The sequence below is a fragment of the Macrobrachium nipponense genome, chromosome 9, assembly GCF_015104395.2.
Source record: "Macrobrachium nipponense isolate FS-2020 chromosome 9, ASM1510439v2, whole genome shotgun sequence".
In the NCBI taxonomy this organism is placed as follows: domain Eukaryota; kingdom Metazoa; phylum Arthropoda; class Malacostraca; order Decapoda; family Palaemonidae; genus Macrobrachium; species Macrobrachium nipponense.
Window position 1 is genome coordinate 21,436,433 of NC_061110.1, and position 25,870 is coordinate 21,462,302.

General features: G+C 34.1%; 1 protein-coding gene across 2 annotated transcripts in view; it reads left to right on the forward strand.

Moving 5' to 3' along the window:
• The window catches only part of LOC135218674 (uncharacterized), a 384,870-nt gene that overhangs the window by 153,119 nt on the left and 205,881 nt on the right, over positions 1 to 25,870 (forward strand). For both annotated transcript variants that reach the window (XM_064255125.1, XM_064255126.1), the window contains one exon: positions 6,880 to 7,928. In XM_064255125.1, coding sequence (XP_064111195.1) covers positions 7,862 to 7,928 — 67 coding nt within the window. In that variant the 5' untranslated portion in view covers positions 6,880 to 7,861. The remainder of the gene's footprint in view (positions 1 to 6,879; positions 7,929 to 25,870) is intronic.

The window sequence follows — 25,870 nt, forward strand, 5'->3', positions numbered from 1 at the left end:
TTCTCACAATAGGAGGCACTTACCAGCATCGTTCTTGAGACAGGTGATGATGACAAAAGAATTACGATGTGAAATATTCTCATACTGTAATGGAGAAAGAAATGAAACCTGCGTTTGTTACGTGCACAGTTGGAATAACTTGCGAATAGAAAGTGCACTCACATACGAGAAAGGACACTCCCCAGCATCCCTGATTGCGTCCTCATAGATTATTATCTGATGAATCCCGTTTGATGTTCTCTCTCCCTTATCAACACCTCGTCTTGCTCACCTCTTAGTCTGAGAAAACTAAGAAAGTCGAGAGAAAAATTCCTCTTTCGTTTCCTCTCTTACTTCCTTCCGTCCCCCCTAGTTGTCTAACTCTGCAATTTCAGAATATATATCAGTGCTTACTTCACACTCCAGTTCCATGTTTCATTAGTGCTTGCTTCACACTTCAGTTATATATTAGTTCTTATTTAACACTTTAATTTCAAGTTTTATGTTAGTGCTCACTTCACACTTCAGTTTAAAGTTTTATATCAGTTCTTACTTCAAATTTCAGTTTCAAGTTTTATATCAGTTCTTACTTCAAATTTCAGTTTCAAGTTTTATATCAGTTCTTACTTCAAATTTCAGTTTCAAGTTTTATATCAGTTCTTACTTCAAATTTCAGTTTCAAGTTTTATATCAGTTCTTACTTCAAATTTCAGTTTCAAGTTTTATATCATTTCTACTTTCACACTTCAGTTTCAAGTTTTATATCAGTTCTAGCTTCACACTTCAGTTTCAAGTTTTATATCAGTTCTAGCTTCACACTTCAGTTTCAAGTTTTATTTCAGTGCTCATTCCACAATTCAGTTTAAAGTTTTATTTTAGTTCCTATTTAACACTTCAATTTCAAGTAATATAATATCATTCGCATTAAGAAAGCCAGAGTAAGGCTATTAGAGATGTAAGTGATAATTATTATAAGAAATATCTCGACAGTTTAAAAAAATAAAATAAAAAAAAAGATGGACCCTGTGAGAAACATAGAAATACCAGGCACAGAAAATCACACACATGGGTCAACGTACACACACCAAGAATAAACATAAACAACCGAAATTCATACATTATACATTGTATGTGTAATATATATACATTTATATTTCAAATATATATATATATATATATATATATATATATATATATATATATATATATATATATATTATAATATATATATATATATATATATATATATATATATATATATATATATATATATATATATATATATATATTCTAGGAGCATACTTCATGTACTGTGTTGTTAGTTTTAAAAATATATTAAAATTCTCGTTTATAAAAGTTAGTTTCAGATATCTCCTTCCATCCTACCCATATATATATATATATATATATATATATATATATATATATATATATATATATATATATATATATATATGTATAAAGGCAATCCATACGTAATATATAAAATTCCATGCATGGACTTCCCCTCCTTTTATCTCGGACAGTCCAGCAAGGGCTTAGAAGTAAGATTAAAACAGCATAAATATTCTGTCAAAACTGGGCAAACATCTAATGCAATATTCATTCATTTAAGTGAAAACAACCACTGGATAAATTGGATTGATAGGTCAGTAATTGCAAGATCAAATGATGTCTTATCACGAAATCTTTTAGAATCTGCCATAATACAACTTACTTCCCATTGTAATTTTAATATTAGCCGTGGCCTGTGTCATTTAGACCCTTCTATTTGTAACATGTTTAAGAATGACCTCAAAGATATAATTACAGACTTAAATACAAATTAGTTGCCTTAGAGATATTTTCTTTGTATATGTATGTTTAATATGTTTTCTGAATAAGTTTTTGTTTACCAAAGATCAGAATGTGGTCAGCTGCCGCCCTGTATAATCCTTTAATTGTCTTGTCCCTGTGTCTGAGCAGTTGGACTTAATCTTTTTGTTCTTAAATTGAACCCATGTTTATGCTTGTTTGGAAAGGTTACTCATTCTCCAGGTGTGTTGGATTCTAGGTACTAATCTCCTTATAATCCCTATCTGTCACTTATACGACCTTTCCTGTACTCTCAATATCTCATGTAAGTCAGTTTGTCTGCTAAGTAAAGGACGCTGAGCGCGAAAGATCTTCCAGAAATTCCGTTGTTTATCTTTCCTCCGTGGCTTATACCTTTATTTATGGATTTACCAGGTTCCAAACTTTTGTGATTCAGTTATACATACACACACACACACACACACACACACACACACACACATATATATATATATATATATATATAATTATGTATATGTATATAATATATATATATATATTATATATGTATATATATATATGTATATATATATATATATATATATATATATTATATATATGTATGTATATATATATATATATATATATATATATTCTATATATAATATATATAATATATGTGTGATGTGTGTGTGTGTGTGTTGTGTGTGTGTGTGTGGATAGGATGGATGAAAAATATGTGGAACTAACTTTTATAAACGAGAATTTTGATATATTTTTAAAACTAGGCAACACATTACATGAAGTACGCTCCTAGAATGGAGTGAATATAAATAGTTTTAGGTTACATTTCAACCACATTCGCCCAATCCCAATATTTATTAAATAGGAATATTTGCTACCCATGCAATCAAGTGGCAAATTGTAGGGAAGATCTGATGTAGGGACTCCACTCATTTGATAGTTTTACCAACAATGAAAGAATGTTTTTATCATCAACACTGCCTCTCCCTACTCCCTCCTCCAACCCCAACACTCCCTCACCCTACCTCCAACACCAACACACCCTCACCCTACCTCCCACCTCCAGTCCCAATACTTCCCTCCACCCTACCTCTAACACAACAGTTCCCTTACCCTACCTCCAACCTCCAACCCCAACACTCCTTCACCTTACCTCCCCCCTCCCAACCCAGCCCAAACACTCCCTCACCCTACCTCTACACCACCACTCCCCCATCTTACCTCCAACCCCCCCCCCAAACCACAATCCTCACCCTACCTCCCACCCTCCACCCTATCTACGACGCCCTCTCTGTCTCTACATATGTTTATCAGTGACAATTTCTCATTCCACATCATTTTAGAAGAACGCGTTCCACAAGAGAGAGAGAGAGAGAGAGAGAGAGAGAGAGAGAGAGAGAGAGAGAGAGAGACTCGCCAAGCATCATTTCCGTTACCTTCCCCAATTACCAAAATTCATCGCGCTCACTTTCCGCATGACCGGAGCCCTCCCTTCTTGTGCTCTCCCTCTTTCCATCTCGCCAATATGTATATGTGTGTACGGGAGTCATTCCCTCGAGACTCTATGCACCTTTTATTTCCTCTCTGGCCTAATTACTTTACCTTACCTATCTCTCTCTCTCTCTCGTTGTAGCTCTCCCTCTCATATGCTAACGGCCACCCCTTTTACCTATCATTATGATATATATACTCTAAATGGTTTCTGCTCGGTTCAGGGACCATTAAGTATAGGTTCCTGTCATCGAATGGCGTATCGATGGCGTCCTGAACACTCTTCGGATTCTCCTTACTGAACTTTCGCAGTGTCCATGCATGAAGAGGCAAAGACAACAGTCTGGAAAAGCAGTTGCATTGTAGATGCTTTGACGAGTGCTGGTGTCCCTAAGACTCATCTGTGTGGACAGCATCAAATAGGAAGGAATGCCTTCAGACCTCCAATCCCTCGTGGTTCAGTACCAACCATTGTCGGCAGATTGTTGGTCTAGCTTTCAAGACTCTCCTGGAAGGTCAGCCTATTGTTTTCCTTTCTGACATCTTTTGAAATAATGCGGGAAAAACAGCTCCTCCCTGTGACTGCCCCATGCATGTTGTTCTCCAGCTGGTGGTTTCATGATTAGTGACTTCAATTGATATTACCTTGTCTTGGTTCACATCTTTTTGAATCGGGTTTTGCAGTATGGTACAAATCCTTTCCTTTACCGTGTTAATTTGACTGCACTTAATGTGCAGTACCAGTCACCTTAATGACAGTTTACCAGCAGTTTCGACAGCTCTAGGTACCATAAGAAGTATGTCAAATGCTTCCGTCCTTGTTCTGGGGATGGGAAACATTTTCAGGCATTATTTCACTTCCAGGAGAAGGTTCGTGATTCACGGAACCTCTAAGCTCATATCTCTAGCAAGTTCTTGGCATAACAACCTTCTTACATTACACCTGACTCCCTCTAGAGATTCCCTCTATAGCAACTTATGCAAAGGTCTTGTCGAAAGAATTGATTCCCTTTCTTTATGACCAAATAACTGGCTCATCTGCTAATACCTTTCATCCGCCGACCAAATTCCTAATAATGACTTTACTTCTTGTCTCCATTTAGCCCTCTACTTCCCAGGTCATAATTCCATGCAGTTTCTCCTAACAGTCACCGAGGAATACTTTATAGATGAACAAGCATTAACCCTTCCATCTCCCATTCACAAACATTTCTGTTACAAATCAACTTGAATTTGATGCTTATGATACCATGATATCATCCTATTACTAATTTACAAATTCGTATATATAAACAGCTAAGTCGGCAAAAACGTTTATATATACATATATACATATATGTATGCGTGTATTTGGATATATATATATATATAATATATATATATATATATATATATATATATATATATATATATATATATGTGTGTGGTGGTTGGGTGTGTGTGGTCTGTGTGTGTTGTGTGTGTATTTGGATATATATATATATATATATATATATATATATATATATATATATATATATAGTGTGTGTGTGTATATAAACATATATACATACACAACCAGTTTTAATAGCAAAATGAATATATACATCTAAGCGCAGCTGTAAAATGTGGTGAATCTTATTCAGATATACGAATGAACTGGTTATATCCTGAAGGGATCTCATTCCTAAGGCATTTGGAGCTCTAAACCGTCCCAGACGAACCATTTTCGCAATTCATTCCCGTAAAAGAAATCGTCCGTGTCCTGTTAATGGTCACCAGTACTGCGGATTAATTCCAGCTTTTGTCTGTCACGCCTCCTCCCTCCACGAATACCTCCCCCCCCCACCCCTCTCTCTCTCTCTCTCTCTCTCTCTCTCGCAAGAATATCACTCGAAGAAAGTAAAATCTGAAAGATTAAATAAAGTTGTGTGAATGTAATACTTGTGATTCTTTTGATATCTTAGGTAGATTAAACTTGGTACCTGAGAAATTAAATATATATATAATATATATATATATATATATATATATATATATATATATATATATGTGTGTGTGTGTGTGTGTGTGTGTGTGTGTGTGTGTGTGTGTGTGTGTGTGTGTTTGTGCCCGCGTGCGCATGTGCGTTTATTTGTGAGAATGCGTGTGATAACATCTTAACGGTAAAATTCATCATAGAATTTGTATTGTAGAGCAGAAAGAAAATTGAAAAATTAACGTACAGTAAACTTTACTAGGAAAGCATGACACAAGAACATAAGAATAAGCAATCGCGTGACGTCACAATTGTGATGAAGTAGATTTAGAATTTTACATTTTTCCTTGGGAGGATTTTTTTTTTCCCCTCCCTTCTCAACACGTGACATATTTTTTTTTAAGTGGGCGTTCACCTTTAAGACGTCAGGTCTGGTCTGTAAATACCAGCAGCTGAAGATCAAAGTGTGAGCAATTTTCTATCTTTCTGTTCCCTTATTGATTTGGAGGAAAGGTTTTAAGCGCGTTCCTTCGAACACGTCGCTAGGCTTCGATTTGTATTTACTATAAAACGGAGTCAAAAATGCACCGAAGTTTCTCCGTGCATCGTATAATGTTGTATGAAACTTTAAGCCTCGTCCAATGGAACTTTCAGTCAACGTTTGGTTTTGGCCTGTGTTGTTGGCACCTACATATATGCAGGGGCCTGTGCCGTCAGTGGACCTGATGCGGTGCACTGTAGGCATTACTTAAGGTTCTTTGCAGCGTGCCTTCGGCAACTAGCTGCAACCACTTTCGTTCCTTTTACTGTATCTCCTTTCATATTCCCTTTCCTCATCTTAACTTTCCACCCTCTCCTAATATTTGATTCATCTAGCAACTGCTTTGAGGTTTTTCTCCTATTACGCTTTTCAAACCTTTTACTGTCCATTTCCATTTCAGCGCTAAATGACCTTATAGGTCCTAGTGTTTGGCCTTTGGCCCAAATTCTATATTCAACTCTATATCGTTGCAAGACGCACCATTATGGATAACGTTAACCTTGAATAAAATAAAAACTACTGAGACTGGATGGCTGAAAATTGATATGTTGTATCATTGGAGGGTGGATGATCAACATCCCAATTTGCAACCCTCTACCCTCAGGAGTTTTCAAGATCTAAGGGCGGACAGAAAAAGTGCGGACATAAAAGAGTGCGGACGGACAGACAAGCCGTCGCAACAGTTTTCTTTTGCAGAAAACTACAAGTGGTTTGTTTTAAATTCAATTACCATATGAAGGTTATAATGGATGAATTAATTAGAATAGTCATTCAACTGGTTATAAATGATCACCATTTTTACTGTATTTATGGATGCGCACAACAAAAGTAATATGTTATCTGAAATTCATATAAAATAACAATATACCTTATGTCGTGTACTGTTGTATTTTTCATAGCTAGCCACTGGATTTTTTTATATATCATCTCGCGAAGGCTATGCAACCTGAATACCGTTGAAACAGCAACTGCTGTCAACAATCATGATGATAATAATAGTAGTATTGATATCACTAAGACTATCATTTCCCTTTTCATCTTTTAAATCTTCTTCCTAAAATCAGACTAACATTTTATTTCACATTCTTTCCAGGTTGCGGTCTACGACATTAAGCCACAGGAAGAGAGAAGAAGCCGGTACTTCGCGCTGCCCTGTTCTTTTGCAAGCATCGCAATCGTCACAAAAATCTTTCGATTCATATCGACGATCGAGTTCGTCTCAGACCGAGCCTTCAAAAGTGAAGGAATCAGAGCTTCTCGAGAATTTGGAATTCTCAGTCTCTGAAGTGAGTGACGAGATATACTAAGAAATGTGATTTTTCGTTTTGTGCTGATTTCGAGAACTGAGAAGACTTAAAATTAATTCATTCTACCAAAGAGGTCGAGACTATGCGAAGCACAATAAGCATTCTCTCAATAGATACAGAAAATTAATGACGTATTCGATGATAGACTAATTAGCCCAAGCGTTGATTATGGAATAATTTGTCAACAGTGCAGTGATGTTTTGATATGAAGAAACATAAACTTTTTAAATACCTTTGTTGATTAGATCGCAATACAAGTCAGTACGTAAAGAATTATATATATCATAACCAAGGTCGTAAACCTCACATGCTTGCAGAACCATGTGCTCTCAACTAATTCAGATAAGCTTCCGTATTAACAAGTAATTCAGGCTATAATTCATACTCTGGTAACGGAGACCTCTTTCGATTTATGAAATTGATAAACTTAGAATCTATACCCACATCAATACGCAAAGTGATCCTGAGGTAAAAAGAAAATTTTTTTTTACAGTGGAAGTAACTACTTCATGAATTGTAGTATCTCGAATTTACCGCAAAATCGACGAAGGTGAATGAGAAGACTGACCAAAATCAGGTTAGGAAAGGTTAGAAAAGTGTTGTCAAATTTTCAGAAAATTCGCTGCTTTTAATTTCAAGAAAGATCTCAGCGAACACGATGAAAAATGAGCGAAGAAGTGGGAATTGTGGCTATTGGATAATTTCGCTCCTAAGTCCTGAAAACCTTTGAGGGAGGAGGAAGGAAATTCGCAGGAGCTTGTCTCTGAGATGTGCGGGAATAACGGAAGTATGATGATCAACGCTCTGTCCCTGCTGTTATTACTCCTGTTCTTAGGTAAGGTACAATCAAAAGATATAATATATATACATATATATATATATATATATATATATATATATATATATATATATATATATGTGTGTGTGTGTATATATATATATGAAATATGAAAGCACCGTATCGTGCTCCACTGTCATCAATAGAAGGATCCACCACCTTAATACTCTTGTTTATCAAGACGAAATGTATTTGTAAAATAACTTATAGAACTTAAAGCTTTCGTCCATCCTATATATATATATATATATATATATATATATATATATATATATATATATATATATATATATATATATATATATATATATTTATATATACATATGTATATATAATATATAGCTATATATATATATATATTATATATATACTGATATATATATTAATGTATATATATACACATATAAGATATATATATATATATAGTATATATATATATATATATATATCTTATATATAACATATACAATATATATATGTATGCATGTATGTATGTACGCCTTCTCTGTCCATTTGATCAATTATAGCATATTTCTGTAGTTATTCGACTCAGACCCTTGGCCATTTCTTACGAATAATCGCAATATTGATATTATCGTCCAAGATTATTAAGAATACAGGTAAAATCATTCTAAAGACGTGATATCAAGCGCATTGTGGCAAAATCAGTAGCGGTCGACTATTCTGATTCAAATGAATGTAGCCCTTTTGATGAGAGTAGTCCTAGTGATCAGAATACCTAACAGTGGTTATCAAGTTGGCTTTCATAGCTATAGTTAGCTATAAAAGAAGAATAAGTCATCAAAACACGAAGGCTTTTTGGAGAGTGACTAACGTATACCGACGTAAGCTCACGTCATCACACTAAAAATTCTTGGTTCGTGTTCGCTCTAGTTTTCAGTGATTAAGATATAAGAAAACTATAATAAGAATGATGAACTCCATCCATGAAGGCTTTACGGAAGACCAGTTTTTCTCGTGACAAAAAAAAAAATACTAAGCACCATGTAACGTGAAATCTCAGTGTTTCCTCATAATACAGTTAGTATATTTGAAGTTTTCGCAATTGTTTTTTAACTAAGTTACATATATCTAGTTCGTATTTGAGCGACTAAGCGATCGGAATTTGTCGTCTTGAATGGAAGGCAGAAGGGAATATGCAATAACGATCTATACATGTTTAAAGTCACATACCTATGACCTTCCCATCGCCCTTGTGTATTCATTTTTCCCTTCTCGTGATTGGTCACAATTTTCATTCCTTAGTTCCTCGAGATTTATCCCTTTTCATTTTCCCCCTGCATCTCGGCAGGTTTTGATCTCATTCATATCGTCCCTTGTGTCTCATGACCTTTAATTTTTTATCTTATAGTTCCATTTCCTTTGACTCTTTGATAAAATTTCTCTGTTTCACGTAAGTTAACTTTCTGCAGCTGTCTAGCACTTGACCCTCCTCATTTTCTGGAAGTATGTACTATATTGCGAACCTGTCTATCTGTAATTTCAATTCTACATCAAAACTCTTGCCACTTTTCACAAGGAAGAATAAGTGGCTTCTCTAATTGATACATAATTCAGGAAGGAGTTTGGTTAATCCTTACTGTTGTTTCTGGTCAACTTCTTAGTTTCCAGATAACAATAGAGTTTCGAAGACATCTTTCACAGACGTCATACGATGGGATTGCGATGCCTGTCAAGTAGAATGTATGTGTGTCTCACTCATGACTATAGAATGAGACCCAGTATCATTTATGACTACAGAACGAAGCCCAGTATCGCTCGTGACTATAAGAATAACCTCATTCCCACACATGACTATAGAATGAAGCCTAATATTACTCATGACTGTAGAATGAAGCCCAACATCAATCATGAATATAGAATGAAAGCCCTTATCGCTCGTGATTATAGAATGAATCCCAATATGGCTATAGAATGAAGCCGAATATCACTCACGACTAAGAAATGAAGCTCAGTATCACTTATGACTGTAAAATGAAGCCTAATGTTTCTCATGACTTTAGAATGAAGTCCAGTAACACTCATGACTATAGATTGAATCCCAGCATCACTCATGGATATAGAATGAAACCCATTATCACTCATGACTGTAGAGTAAAGCCCAGTTTCATATTTGACTTTAGAGCGAAGCCCAGTATCACTCATGACTATAGAAAGAAGCCCAGTATCACTCATGACTATAAAATGAAGCCCATTATCACTCATGACTCTTAAATTAATATCATCGTCCCTTATTTGGGCTTCAGTGAAAAGGGAAATCTAGTTAAATGGCACAATTAGAGAAACAGCGTAATTCTAATTCGGGGTAGCATGAGTTAAAGATATTTGAATTACTCCCAACGTGGTCGAGTGTAGAGTAAATTGTTACTGAGCCTAAACTGGTAGAGCATTGTGACGAAACAGAATGTTTTGATTTGTTTGAAATGATTAAATCACACTTTATTCTAATCATGTTTATATTAACGCCAAACATCTTCATTACTTCACATGCATCTAAACAGAGAACTATCAACTGTAGTAAGTCAGATGTATAAGTAAACAAGGCGTGATCTGACATCCAGCTTATTCGGGGCGCGAGCTAAAATCTACGGCCAAATAGCTTGTTGTTTCACCAACGCAAATTAAGATAAATGCGCCATATTTTATTAGAAATCATTTTTCGTACCGCTTAACATGCACATTATTTATTTTTTACATTTTCATTCTAATAAATAAATCTTAAATAATTCAGGGCAAAGCACCTTTTTCAGACCTTTTTAGGCTCTCCCATAGGGCTTTCCTACCCCCCACCAAGAACAGCAAAAACTAAAAATAACTGGCAAGGCTTCCTACCCGAGTAAGCGAAAACAATAAATCATGAATTACGCACAAAATTTTATTGATAGGAAAGCCCCCCATCCTTTAAAAATGGGATAATTTTAGTTATATAAGTTTTTTTTCAAAAGGCCTTTGCTGCCTCTGCGTCATAGAATAATTTCATAAATGAAACGCTCCTTAGTAAATGTAATTAATAATAAAGATCAGAATAAGCATTATATGAAGTTGGATGAATAGATCACACTGACACTGTGAGAAGTGAAAAACGATGAATATGATAAACAAAATTTCATCGAATATTGAATCGAAAGCACCACAAAACTGTTAAGTTAAAAAACAAAAAAAAAAGATACAATTATTCAGCATATTAACCAAATTAAATTGAAAATGTGCACAGATTCCCACAGTCGAGTTGATAATTAATATGTTTTTATCAAGCCATGAGGAAATCTATTATGCCATAATTTGTTAATAAATGACTAGCTTTTATGAGCAGTCATTACTAATAAATGCAAGAAAGATAATCAAAACTCGAACAAGTTTCCTTTATTCAAATGCAGCATAAGTGAAGTTAGTAAAGTAAATCATTGACCCCACACACACACACACACACACACACACACACACACACACACACACACACACACATATGCAGGCTTTTACATGTACATTATGTACAATATTTAATATATATATATATATCTTAATATAATATATTAATATATTAATATATATATAATCACACATACACAAGCATAAATATAGATATATAGATATATGTGTGTGTGGTTTGTTTGACATTTTTCATTTTAAAAACAAGCGTACCTTATTTTTTATTTTCATAAATATGAAAAAAAATCCCAAAGCCCAAAAAATAAGGTTAATAAATTTTTAAAAATTTTAAATTTATTATACCCTTGGGAATGGACGGCGACTTTTTTGACCGCCAAGCTACCTTAAAGGTGGGGAAGGTGCTTTGGTGTATATATATTATATATATATATATATATATAATATATATATATATATATATATATATATACGTATATATTTATTAATTAAATAAAATATATATATATATTAATTATTATAAATAATTATATATTATATAATATGGCTTTTTTCAGATGCAGTTTCTAGTCCTATGCCATTCTCCATGATAACTACTAACTAATACTGCTTAGGTCATCAGAATAACTACAGTATTCCAATGACTGAGATTCTATTTCCGTTCGGGTTCAGGTTATGAACACTGATTTGGACATGTGTATATAATAGATATATACATATATAATAATTATATTAATATATATATATATATATATATATATATATATTATATCTAATGTATATAATATATATATAATAATAATATAATATATATATATATATATATATACAATTATATATCTATATATATATATGTATTTATTATATATAATATATAATATATATATATGCACACGCTTGTGTGTGTTTAAGTTCGAGTCTGGAATACAAACGTCAGCCTTTCCAATCCTTCAGCAGAAAGGTGACCGGGAATCATCTACTCTAGAATTCCCTCACAGCCAATGAAACTCGATCTCGCCACAAACTTGTCGTTAACTTATTCTCTGAGAGAGAGAGAGAGAGAGAGAGAGAGAGAGAGAGAGAGAGAGAGAGAGAGAGAGGCGATGAAAATAACCACGAATAAAATATGAGCGTCTGGAACGAACACACACTCCCTGAAGTGTCTTCAGATATAGCATTACAGAAATGATTCTGGTGCAGCTTTCATGATCTCTGTTTATCTCGCAGTCGGCTTTATGGATGTAGCTTTTGATGTTCGGTTGTTTATATTTGTGACGCTCGAGTAGTTATTTTATCTAGTCTAGCTTACATATTTTTTATACCGTTCTATATTTGCGAAGGTCAACTACTATAGTAGATTCACATCAACCGTGCATTTGATGTTTAGGCCAGTCCCTTACGACACTCTTGATTGACTGTTGATAAGCCAATCACAGGGCTGGAAATTCTCAGTCTCTCTCGAGAGTTCACAAGGGTAGGATTTATGTTTCAAAAGTTTCCCTCAGGAGAGGTGGAACATACATCCTGCCTATGTGAATTCTCGAGAGAGACTGAGAGTTTCCAGCCATGTGATTGACTTATCAACAGCTAATCAGGAGCGTCGTGAGGGACTGGCCTAAACATCAAATGCGCGGTTGATGTGAATCTACTATAGTTATCTGTTCAGAGAACGAAAATGCCGTCTGTTGTCATTAACATAATAAATTGTTGATTTTCTTTTCTTTTTTATTTGTGGGAATATTAATCATGAAATTAATACGTGATAGAGTCCTGTCTTCTCATATTCCTGTTAGGGCTCGATCTTCTTCTCTCGAGTGGGCATCGTCATCTCACCCACGCCCTTTCACGAGATAAGAAAAAAAATAAAATAAAAAAACTGCCACCTTCTTCATGAGAGAAAAGAAAAAAAACAATAAACAACAACTTACTTAAGCGACTTCTCGTTGTGTCGTCGATTCGACAAGAACGAAGACGTCGGAAGCAAAAGACGCCTTCAGCTTCAATCTGACACTCTTGCGGGCGGCTAACATCATTATGACGCCGAGACGAAGCAGTAAGGCCGGGTCGTTATGTCCCATCCATATCTCATTTCGCCTCCTCTTGACTTGCGCTGCTGCGAGGATGGGATCATCAGCACTTCTATCGCTGTCGAGCTCTCGGTTCCTCGATCTCGGCGTTTGTGGCCTTTGCTGGGTTTTCTTTATTGTTTTCAGATGACGCAACGTTGAATTGACTACGTATTGAGTGGTAGGTAAAGGGAAAATAGAAGGACGGTCACGAAAAGGTTCTCTGTATTGTTTTCTGATTCTTTAACAATGAACTGACTACGTAGGCGAATGAATATTAAAAATTGACTAGGCATTGAGTGGTAGGTAAAGGGAAAATAAAAGGAAGGTCACGAAAAAAAGTTCTCTATACCGTTTTCTGATTCTTTAACGATGAACTGACTACGTAGACGAATGAAAATTAAAGCAGGCTCATAAAAAATGGATTTTTTTATTGCTTCAAGCTTATATAACAATGAAGTGACTACGTACTGAGTGGTAGGCAAAGGGAAATACAACCACGTTCATGAAAAAAAAAGTTCGCTATATTGTTGTCAGATTATTTAACAACAATGTTGTGACTACGTATCGAATGGTAAATAAATGAAAATGAAAGCATGCTCATCAATAAGGTCCTCTTCATTTTATTTATATTTCAAAATCATTTACTGAAACATCATTCCCTTGTAGGACTTACGTTACAAACTATCATCGAGGGAGGGTCACCATGAACTTACGAATGTAGACATCAAATCAGTGTTTCTAATTAGTGTCGTAATATTGCTTGGATATATATATATATATATATATATATATATATATATATATAGATATATATATATATATATATATATATATATATATATATATATATATATATATATATATATATATATATATATATATATATATATATATATATATAATATATATATGTATATAATGTATATATATATATGTGTGTGTTGTGTGTATATATATATATATATATATAATATGGATATATAACTATATATATATATATATAATATATCATATATATATATATATATCCTAACTGATAGTAAAGTGGCCGTTTTATCGTTATTCTGTTGATGCTACATCGATCATTGGTCTGAGGAGGACTTAGACTGCATCTTTTTTCTCCATGAATTTCCCCTCCTCCTCCTCCTCCTCCTCCTCCCTTGTCTCCCTGGTCACTAGGTATCAGGAATTTCCAGTCGAAGAAGCATATTTTTTACAGAATGGAAATCTGAAGATGTGAAGTTCTTATTTTTTTTATTTATAAAAAGTTCGTCATTCTCTAGATATAAGATCTAAATAAAAGCGTTTTCATCGTCATCTCTCCTTGAAGTCCACCCGAGGCTATTAATCTTGCATAAGGAAATGGAAGGAAAGTACAATTTGCCACGAGATATGGTAGCTTTTATTCAGTGCAATTAATACAGAGTTACAGCATACTGTTTGTGTCTAATCAAAATAAAAAAAATTGCTGGAACATGAATTATACAAGATTATTAGAGGAAATTGTTATGAGTGTTAGATAGAAATATACAGATTTTCAGCACTGATGAAGCGACACATACAGAGAGAGAGAGAGAGAGAGAGAGAGAGAGAGAGAGAGAGAGAGAGAGAGAGAGAGGCGTCGTTTATATTGCTGATTAAAACTATCATTCCTGTACCATTCTCTTGGAGAGGAAATTAGCAGGGATGTTTATCAAATCAGATTTTTAAAAGGGAAAAGAAAATGTCTTAGTTTTATGAGTAAACTGGATGGGTCATTTTGATGACTGAGAGGAAGTGGGCTGACGTCCTGTTGATGGTGCAGATGTGTGAAATCTTGTCTGTAAAATGAAGCCTAATGTTTGTCATGACTTTAGAATGAAGTCCAGTAACACTCATGAAGCGAGTGTTACTGGGAAGCGTCTCTTATGACAGAAATAGAATTGTTATTGCTCGTATTTTAAATCTAAAACAGAAACATTGATTGGTTTTTCTATGGACATTTTTCAACTCTGAAAAATCCTCTTCAGAATTTTAATTTCCACTTTTACAGTTCACATTTCTTTATGAAAATGTTATATAAAAAAAAGATGAGTATTTATAAATGGCCTCCTTTTTGTCTAAAGTCTCGCTTACTTTAATTACGCTCTTTATAGTGTTTAATTCTGTGTAGACGTACTACGTCAACGTAAGATAATTGCCTCAGTAAGAATAGAAAATAGAATATTATTAAATAGAGCTTCATTTCCTTTGATTACGTTCGAACATTTCAAGCCATGACAATTGCCCCGCTCAAATAAAAGGGAAAAAAAACTAGAATCGTCACAAAAATAGCGTTCTATTTCTTTTGATTACATTCAATCATTTTAAGCCATTGTTAAAAAGTCATTTAATATTGTAAAAATCCATAAAAGGCACTACGGACTGCACTCCATGTGGTGTAAAAATTGAAAAATAGAAAAAATGCACGGAACAACAAATGAAAACGGAAAGACCTAACAGTTCATGCATTCTGACGAACTTTTCTCCATAATTTTGAGCAAAAGTTTTTTGGTGCAATTTGTTACAAAACAGTAATTCAACATTTTAGCAGATTTCCTTTATTTTTGTTTCATTTCGTCGAATCAGCTGACGTGTATATATATATATATATATATATATATATATATATATATATATATATATATATATATATATATACATATATATATACATATATATATGTATATGTATATATATAATATATATATATATATATATATATATTATATATATATATATATATATATATATATATATATATATATATCATAACATAATATATTCTTTCTTGGGTCTCAAGGAATGTTGTAGAGGTTAAGTAGGATGTTTATCATCTTCACTGAACGTATATATATATATATATATATATATATATATATATATATATATATATATATATATATATATATATATATATATATATATATACGATCAGTGAAGATGGTAAACATCCTGCTTAAACATTGCTGCATTTCCTTGAGATCCAAGAAAGAATATATTTTGTTATGAGTGTAAATATTACTTTTCTAAAAAGTTATTCAGGATCTTTTCAGAGAGAGAGAGAGAGAGAGAGAGAGAGAGAGAGAGCGAGAGAGAGAGAGAGAGAGCAGACGTAAAAGCAATGCCAGAATGTTGTATAATTCTGAAACTTGTGATCACTCCACCCTAGCCATTTTTCCCTCTCAGGATATTTACCCTAACAAAAAATTAAACCATGTTTCTGCAGTCTTCCGTGTCTTACCCTCTCGTATTACAACGACGTTAATAATAAATAAAGTTTACACTAGAGTTGGGTAACTTCAATGATATATGTATTAGAGTTGGGGTAACTTCACAAATATAAGTATTAATTTCAAACTTGCTTCTTGTACCATGATCCTAATTCGTAACATCTTTGGTATTAACTTTGAAATTCTCGATTCCTTTAAAGTTAAAATCAGAAGAAAAGAGTATGAATAAAGTATTTTAATTAAAGTGATGTATTTTTTTGTTCAAGACGTCATATATATATATATGACAGGTAAAAATGTTCTGTAACAACAGAATTCCATCTAATAAAAGGAGCCCATAAAAACACCAAAATGTAGAGAGAAATGTACTATATTTCAGAGACTGCTGTCTCTCTCTTCAGGTATATGAATGAGAAAAGTTTACAGAAAAGCTGGTATTTATACCAAGAGATCCGTCCACAAGTAAGCCAATTTAGGTCACCCCCGCTGATAATCTTCCTTAAATCTTCTTAAGCGTTGGTTGAATGAAAACTTCGTCGTAGACATCTGAAATCCACGCGCCTTTTGAGATGTTCATTACTTGCTTCTCTTTTATTAAGGCCGATTCCATCATTTGACTCTTGTACCGGCAGTTGCTGCTATAAATTACACGTGACAAATTCCAGTTTATTCTATGGTTATGTTCATTTATATGGTTGAAAATAGCCGAGTTCTGTTGTCCATACCTAACTGACCGTTTTTGTTGTATTAATCTCTGGAGAAGTGATTTACCTGTAAATCCGATGTAAGATTGGTCACAGTCCTGGCATGGGATCTCATAGACCCCAGAGTCCTTAGGAGATGTCTTTTGTTGGACGTTAATCAGGGATTTGGCTAAGGTGTTTGGGTAGGTAAATGCAAAAGGGTTGGATTTCCCAAGGGTGTGGGTTACTCTCTTAATCGTCTCCAGGTGAGGAATTTTTATTTTATTGTTGGGTGTGTGTTTCTGGTCTTGTCTTTAGGGGGTCGGTAGAAAATTACGCGTTTGCTTTTTGAATTGCTTTCTCAATTATATGGTCAGGATATTTTAAAGACGAAAGTTGCTTGCGAATTAGTTCAAATTCTTTTTCCAGGAAATCTGGGAAACAAATTCGTAAGGCTCTTAAGAATAGGTTGCTAGCTACTCCTATCTTGATAGTAATGTCGTGATAGCTAAAGTAGTGAATATATGAAAGTGAGAATGTTGGTTTTCTGTATATGGTAAATTTGTATTCTGTCGTGTCTCTGATTATTAAAACATCAAGGAAAGGAATTTTGTTGTCTGTTTCCCATTCAACTTTAAATTTGATGCTGGGCACTAATGCGTTTAATTTTGAGAGGAATTCATTAAAATTACCCCACCTATTATCCCAAAATGTTAGGATATCATCCACGTATCTCATCCACAGCATGTTTTGGGTTTTATTGCATTTATTACTGTAGGTATAGATATAGTTAAATATATATATATATATATATATATATATATATATAGATATATATATATATATATGATATATATGTATATATATATATATATATATATATATATATATTATATATATATATATATATATAAATTAAGTAGTATATAAATTATATATATCTTCATTATTATTACATTATACACAGGTACATTGAAATCCCTGCATTACGGTAGCGTGGTCAAAGTAGTTTCTATATGACAAAGAAGGAGGATGCAAAAAAAAAAAAAGCATTGAATAATATTACAGGTAAACAACAGGATGACGAGTTAACCACCGCGCCACCAGTCAGGTCACAAAGCAAACACAGGCACGCAAACCAAATAAACTCCTCCTCCTCCTCCTCCTCCTCCTCCTCCTCGTCTTCTTCTTCTTCTTCTTCTTCTTCTTCTTCCTCATCTCGTGTGTCATCCGTGTACATAATCGCTGGAGCAATTAACCGGATAAATCTTATTTGTGATGTAAATTTCGGAGTCCTTTCATCCGCGTGATGCGATGACTCTGTGGCCTTTCAGGTCTCTTTTGATGATCCCTGTGATGGCGGGAGCCATGTTTATGTATCGATACATCAAACAATCACAGGAGAGACATCTTCTTCTTCTCCTTCTGCTTCTTCTTCTTCTTCTTCTTCAGTAAGCGTCTCTCGTCATGTACATGAATAATCCATCCGTGTTTGACCTCCTTAGTTGACGTATTCAGTTCCCCCTTTCATGCCCGAGAGGAATTTTGCGCACCTGAGCACTGGCAGAGCGCGAACGAAAAATAACCTCGGGAAAGATTCAGGTGAGAGGAAAATTCCCCCTGGGAAGAGTGTCTTGTTCATATTTTCCCTCTCTCGCCGTCTCGGTCTCTCTTCCTCGTCGACCTTCTCCTCCCACTATCGTTACTTTCCTCTACCCGTTTGAGGGATATCGTGATCAGGTTTGGCGAGTAGCCAATGACACTGCCTTTATTCGTCTACGCGGACCTGAGAATAGATTGTTTGTTTGTATGGTGTCTTTACGTTGCATGGAACCGGTGGTTATTCAGCAACGGGACCAACGGCTTTACGTGACTTCCGAACCACGTCGAGAGTGAACTTCTATCACCAGAAATACACATCTCTCACTCTTCAGTGGAATGCCCGGGAATCGAACTCGCGGCCACCGAGGTGGTACGCCAACACCATAATGACCACACCACTGAGGCTCTTGAAGAAAATAGATTGGAATGTCGTCTGAAATGGAGGAAAACGAACAGAAAAAATTGAAAATTATTTCCAGGCATATTTCATATTGATTGGGCGATGATTTCTTTTCCAGCTACCAATAACGTCTAATCACGGTCAAGATGGAATACAACACGCTATCTTTACTTGCGGAGATGGTATATCTTTAGATAATCTCTTAAAGATAATCTTACACCAAGTAATCTGTTCATCTCCAGATGCAACATGTAAGTGATATCATCAAGAGATGAAAATACGAAATAACAATGACCTGATCTACTTCAAATAAAGTTAAACGTTAATGTTTTCTCTCCCTCACGAGGAAATCCTAAGGAAATGACGACAACAAAGCATTCCTTCCTTCCTTCCTTCCTTTCTCCCAACAAACATTGGAAACATTCAAGCTATTATTCAGAACATGTGTTTCGCGGCGCGTTTAGAAATATTTCACTGGTTAAAGAGCGCGCACCTGCTGTACTCTCTCTCTCTCTCTCTCTCTCTCTCTCTCTCTCTCTCTCTCTCTCTCTCTCTCTCGTGTAGCGTGCTGGACAGCCGTTGGAAAGTAATTTATGCAGCTAAAGCAAGATCCTGTGCATTATTCTACTTTGCTGGCCAGTGCTATTCAATGTAAACGTTTTTTTTTTTTCTTTATTTTTATGATTTAGTCAGTTATGAAAATGAGTAAGCTCTAATTGTCGCTTATAATAAATAAAATAAAATCCTGTAATAATAATAATAATAACAATAATAATAATAAAAATAATAATGATAATAATAATAATAATAATATAATAATAATAATAATAATAATAAATATTTTTAATAATGAAACTCAATGTATATTTACACCTTATTTTCGCTTACTCGGGGAGTAAGCCTACGAACTTATTTGTTGTTGTTTTCTTGTTCTTTGTGGGTGGCAGGAAAGGTCTATTGAAGAGCCTAAAAAGGTCTGAAAAAGGTATTACGCGTTAAGTTAAAGATACAGGAATTTAGCATAGGGTATTTATGATTTATTTATTAGAAATAAAATTTAAAAAAAAAAAATAAGTAATGTGCATGTTAAACAGTACAGAAAAGTTATTTCTAATTAGATATAGCGTATTTATTTTAATTTTCGTTGGTGGAACAAGGGTATATTTGACCATAGATTTTAGCACATTTTAGTTTTGATTTACGTTAAAAGTTAGGAATATAATGTTTACAACTTATGTGTTCGGGTAAAATCTTGCATGCATCCCGAGTAACCTGGAGGTCGGGTCACACCTTGTTTATAGTTAATCCTAAGGCCATCCTAAGGAAATTCTACGGGAATTGAACTCAGTGTTTAACTATGACACGCCCCATGCAATAAAATGCAACGTCATGTAATCTCTCACTTGAAACTACGAGGCAGTTGCAAAATTTCTCGGTTATGGCTGTCATTTTTATTGGACAAGTATCTTTATAATAATAATAAAATAATAATAATAATAATAATAATAATAATAATAATAATAATAATCTAATATTAATAATAATAATAATGTTTTATTAAAAGTAATGCTGCCTCAGCTGTGTTAATTTTATAAAGGTTCTTCTCTATTTTTCTAATTATTGTAAAGCAATAATTAGAAAAATAGAGAAGAACCTTTATAAAATTAACGCAGCTGAGGCAAAGCAATTACCTTGAATAAAACACGATTAAAAGAGGGTTTACTTCCAGCATACAATAATAATAATAATAATAATAATAATAATAATAATAATAATAATAATAATAATAATAAAAATAATAATAATAATAATAATAACGGTAAGAACTGGTATTAAGAATCCAATATGGTAAGAATACAACAACAACAACAACAACAACAATAATAATAATAATAATAATAATAATAATAATAATAATAATAATAATAATAATAATAATAATAATAATAATGGTGAATAAATACACAATGATGTTAGTGTATTACATATTAAGAATATATAAAAAACGAGAGCATTCGTAAGCCTACTTAATTATCCCTCTCAGTCAGGCTAAGAGGGAAAATCTAGCATGTTCTCGAGAGCTGTTCTGTATATATCTTTAATATGTTTTAACATTGACATCATTCTCGATTTTCTTGGAGATATTTTGACAGTGACACCATTCTGGATTTTCTTTATTATATTTTGACAAAGACACCATTCTGGATTTTCTTTAGTATATTTCTAAACGACACCATTCTGGATTTCTTCATTATTTTATTATAAACAACAGCAACAGCAACAATAATAAATAATAATAATAATAATTAAAAAATAATAAATAATAATAATAATAATAACAACAATAATAATAATAATAATACAAGGTATATATGTAGAAAACCGGAGGAGCAAGTAAAAAAACACAGCTTCCACCAAATAACATTGAAAAAGGCGACAACGCCAAGGACATTATAGCAGTATTATACTCGACTAACAAATGGCCACTACCGGATGAAGGAGATAATAATGCAGAATAGGGTTATGAGGGACCATTATTCTCTATTACAGGGTCAGTAACGACCATAACGTCACAGAACAAAAATGTTATTTTCGGTATGACGTTATTGTCCGATTTGGTTCCCATTGTGGGGAGAAGATGTAAGACTCTTGTGTAATTTGATATGAATGTATTGAATAACACAAAAACAATTAATTGTTTTTTTTACTGTTCTACGTATCAATTAGACCTACAGTTTATGGCAAATGGGTTTTCCTTGTATATTCTATTGGGACAATAGATAATTAGGGTAAAATGGAAGCAAGATATGACATCATTTTTGTTAACTGAAACATTTGAGGTTCTTCGGTTCTAAATAGAAAAAAAATGCTATAGAATTTTGCCAGATAGTATGGCACTGTAATTAATGTCCTTTCAGCAATATCATCCTAACTAAATGGCTCATAGCTAAATAATTTCTTAATTGATAAACATTGAAACTAGAATTACAGAACCAAACGCCTAGAAATTTCATCTTTTCCCTCAGAGTGTAGCCACCACCGACCATTTACGTTTGAAGTCTGGCGCGATTTCTGATGAACTTAGTGAAAAAATTACTTAAATCTTAGGGCCCCAAATTATTATAATACATTGAATTTACTTCCAAATTGCTGCCTTCTGGCCTCACTAGATTTGATTTTATTTAATGTTAAGGTTATCTATAATCGTGCTTCTGGCAGTGCTATATCAACAACATAGGCCACCACCGGACCTTGGCTGAGTTTCATGGGCCAAAGCTAAAAGTTTTATGGGCCGTGGCTGAGGCCACCGATGGACAGAAACTCGTTTGCGCAGAAGAAACTTCGGTACATTTTCTACTTGTTTCACGTAGTTCTTACTATCCGAAATAGTTTATTGACCTTAGTCTCTGTATCGGTTTGATATTCGTTGTTGTATATTTTATTTTTAAAAACTTTTTTCTTTCATTGATATATACATATATTTTTGTTTTTATGAGACAATGGCTCTGAAGTCAATTCTCGTGTGCTGTTTTTGGTTAGAACTCTAAGATGTCTGAATAAGTATAAATAAACGTTTACCTTTTCTATTCAGGAAACCGATTCAACTGTTTACCAATAGTTAATATAAGGTTACCTGCTGGAAATGGGAATACCAGTATATGTTGGGATTGAGTAACCTCTCTATAAGAGCCTTGGTAGCAAGGTGCCGTTACGCATTCCTCGGAAAAGAGTAGAAAATTCTAAAACATTGTAACTATGATATAATAAAACTTACATAAAAAATTTAGTGAGAGACAGGTTACTCATTCCTAATGAATGTTGGCATTTCCTATCGCACGTGAATTGGCATCACATTTAGGAAGTATTTAAGGCTAAATGACGGCCTCCTTTGAGGTCCATTTCTAGCTCGTATATAAATACAAAACCAGTAAATAAGTTATATCATACTTAAGGACAAACTTACAATAATGATAATAATAACAGTTTGGGTAGCCTACAAATAAAGTTATCAGAACACAAGACAAAGTATCTTCCAGGTTACAAATGACAGAGTGATTGTGAGTTTTCGACAGACCTATTGTGAGTTTTTAACAGACTGATTGTGAGTTTTTGACAGACCGATTGTGAGTTTTTGACAGACTGATTGTGAGTTTTCGACAGACCTATTGTGAGTTTTTAACAGACTGATTGTGAGTTTTCGACAGACCTATTGTGAGTTTTTAACAGACTGATTGTGAGTTTTTGACAGACTGATTGTGAGTTTTTGACAGACCTATTGTGAGTTTTTAACAGACTGATTGTGAGTTTTTGACAGACTGATTGTGAGTTTTTGACTGACTGATTGTGAGTTTTCGACAGACCCATTGTGAGTTTTTAACAGACTGATTGTGAGTTCTTGGCAGACTGATTGTGAGTTTTGAAGAGAAATACAAGTACGATCCCTGTATTGATGGTGAAGGGAACGCCATCTGCAAGGAGTTATCTTCAAGGTGGAGGTGATGTTGGGGTTGGAGAGATGGTTGGGGGTTGGGAGATGGATGGATGGTAGGCGTTGGTCTGTTAACTAACATCACCTCTCTCCTATAACCAAAGAATAGTCTTTCACAACAACGCCTCAAAAGGATGCTGATAAGATTATCACAGTAGACAAGATTCTTTGAAATATATCTAGGGGGTTTGGTTATGTAAAAAGTGGGGGAATACTGGGTTACGAAAATGATGTTTAACACCAGGAAATTAAGAGATGAATAAGGAATAATTAATCAAGAGTTTAAACATATAATATATATATATATATATATATATATATATATATATATATATGTATATACAGTATATATATATATATATATATGCATATACAGTGTATATATATATACATATATATATATATTATATATATATATATATATATATATATATATGCATATACAGTATATACCGCGAAAGTGAAGTGAAAAGAGAAAGTGGCGTTATGCTTTTACTCGTGCTAATGGTATTATTCCACTGTAACGTCGTTACTAGATGGTGTTGAGTGACAATGTCTGGTGTCTGCTCTTGGACTCTTTTTCGGTCTTCAGTTGTCAGTATATCTATGTTCATAAACGTCAGAGAACAATACCTTAGAAATGAATATTAAAATGACCGACAAGAAATAATGCTAGGAAGATTACGTACGTCAGAATTTTACTCCAGAAAAAATGAGCTGTGTTTGTTCCTCATGAACCCTGCCTCTCTCTCTCTCTCTCTCTCTCTCTCTCTCTCTCTCTCTCTCTCTCTCTCTCTCTCTCTCTCTCTCTCTCTCTGCTCCCGAACGAACGAACGCGCAAGGAAAAATACATATTTCCGATTTCAACGGCCGCGACACTGCCGGAATAAAAGAAAACAGTGCTGAACAATTCATTCCTTTTTATATATACACATTTATATTTCCACGTACAACCAATGGGCACCGAGTGTCAGTAATAACGTATCTCCCGCGTTGTACAAAATGTATTTTTCAAAAGAAGAGAGAGAGAGAGAGAGAGAGAGAGAGAGAGAGACGAAAGGGGGTAAAAGATGTTGCAACATATGTATAGACACACACACACACACACACACACATATATATATATTATATATATATATATATATATATATATATATATATATATATGTGTGTGTGTGTCTGTGTGCGTTTTTTTTATGTGTACCCGAAAAGCTGTGCAGTTTAAGAGGTAACGTACCCCGTTGCCTCGCTGTTGAACCTGGTTGCTTATAAATGACTATATAGATATGCAGATTTCTACGTGAATTAATTTAAAATACATAATTCATCTGTTTTGTAGATTCTCGTCTCCAACTTTGATGCGTAAACACTATTCGATAAAAATAAATTTTTGAAGAATGTCCGAGTATGTCAGTAAGAATAACGTATAAATTACCATTCGGAAAGACATACCGGCGGCCAGACAGCCAAAAAGAATATAGACAGAGATGACAAACAGACACACAGGCAGACAATGGACGAAAACTGACGGAAAGTTTAACTGCGAAGGGTAAACGATAGAAAGACAGGCAGACAAGCACACACACACGCACACACACACACACAAAACGAAAAAAAGGAAAATCCGAAACTGCACCAGAATAAAACAAACGTTGGGAGCATACGAGTATTTGTGTCCGTGTGTGAGTGTGAGAGCGTGCGTGCGTGCGTGCATGTGCGTGAATGCGTGTGTGTGTGTGTGTGTGTGTGTGCGTGCGTGCGTGCGCTAGAGGCCCACTGCCACAACAGAGATGCAAAAAGGCAATGCTGTAGGAATGTCGTTCTATTTTCTTTTATTTCTCCCTTCCTTTCTGATACACTGCCTTTCTTTTTATGTCGAAAAAAGTGGGTTCGTTTGTTTTGTTGTTGTTGCTGTTGTTGCTGTTGTTGTAGTTGATAATGTTTGTTTTTCGTCGAAATGCTATGTAAAAGAAATGGAGGCGGCTCGTTCGGTTTTTCCCCTTTTTCTTTGTCGCCAACGAGGATAAAACTGGACCT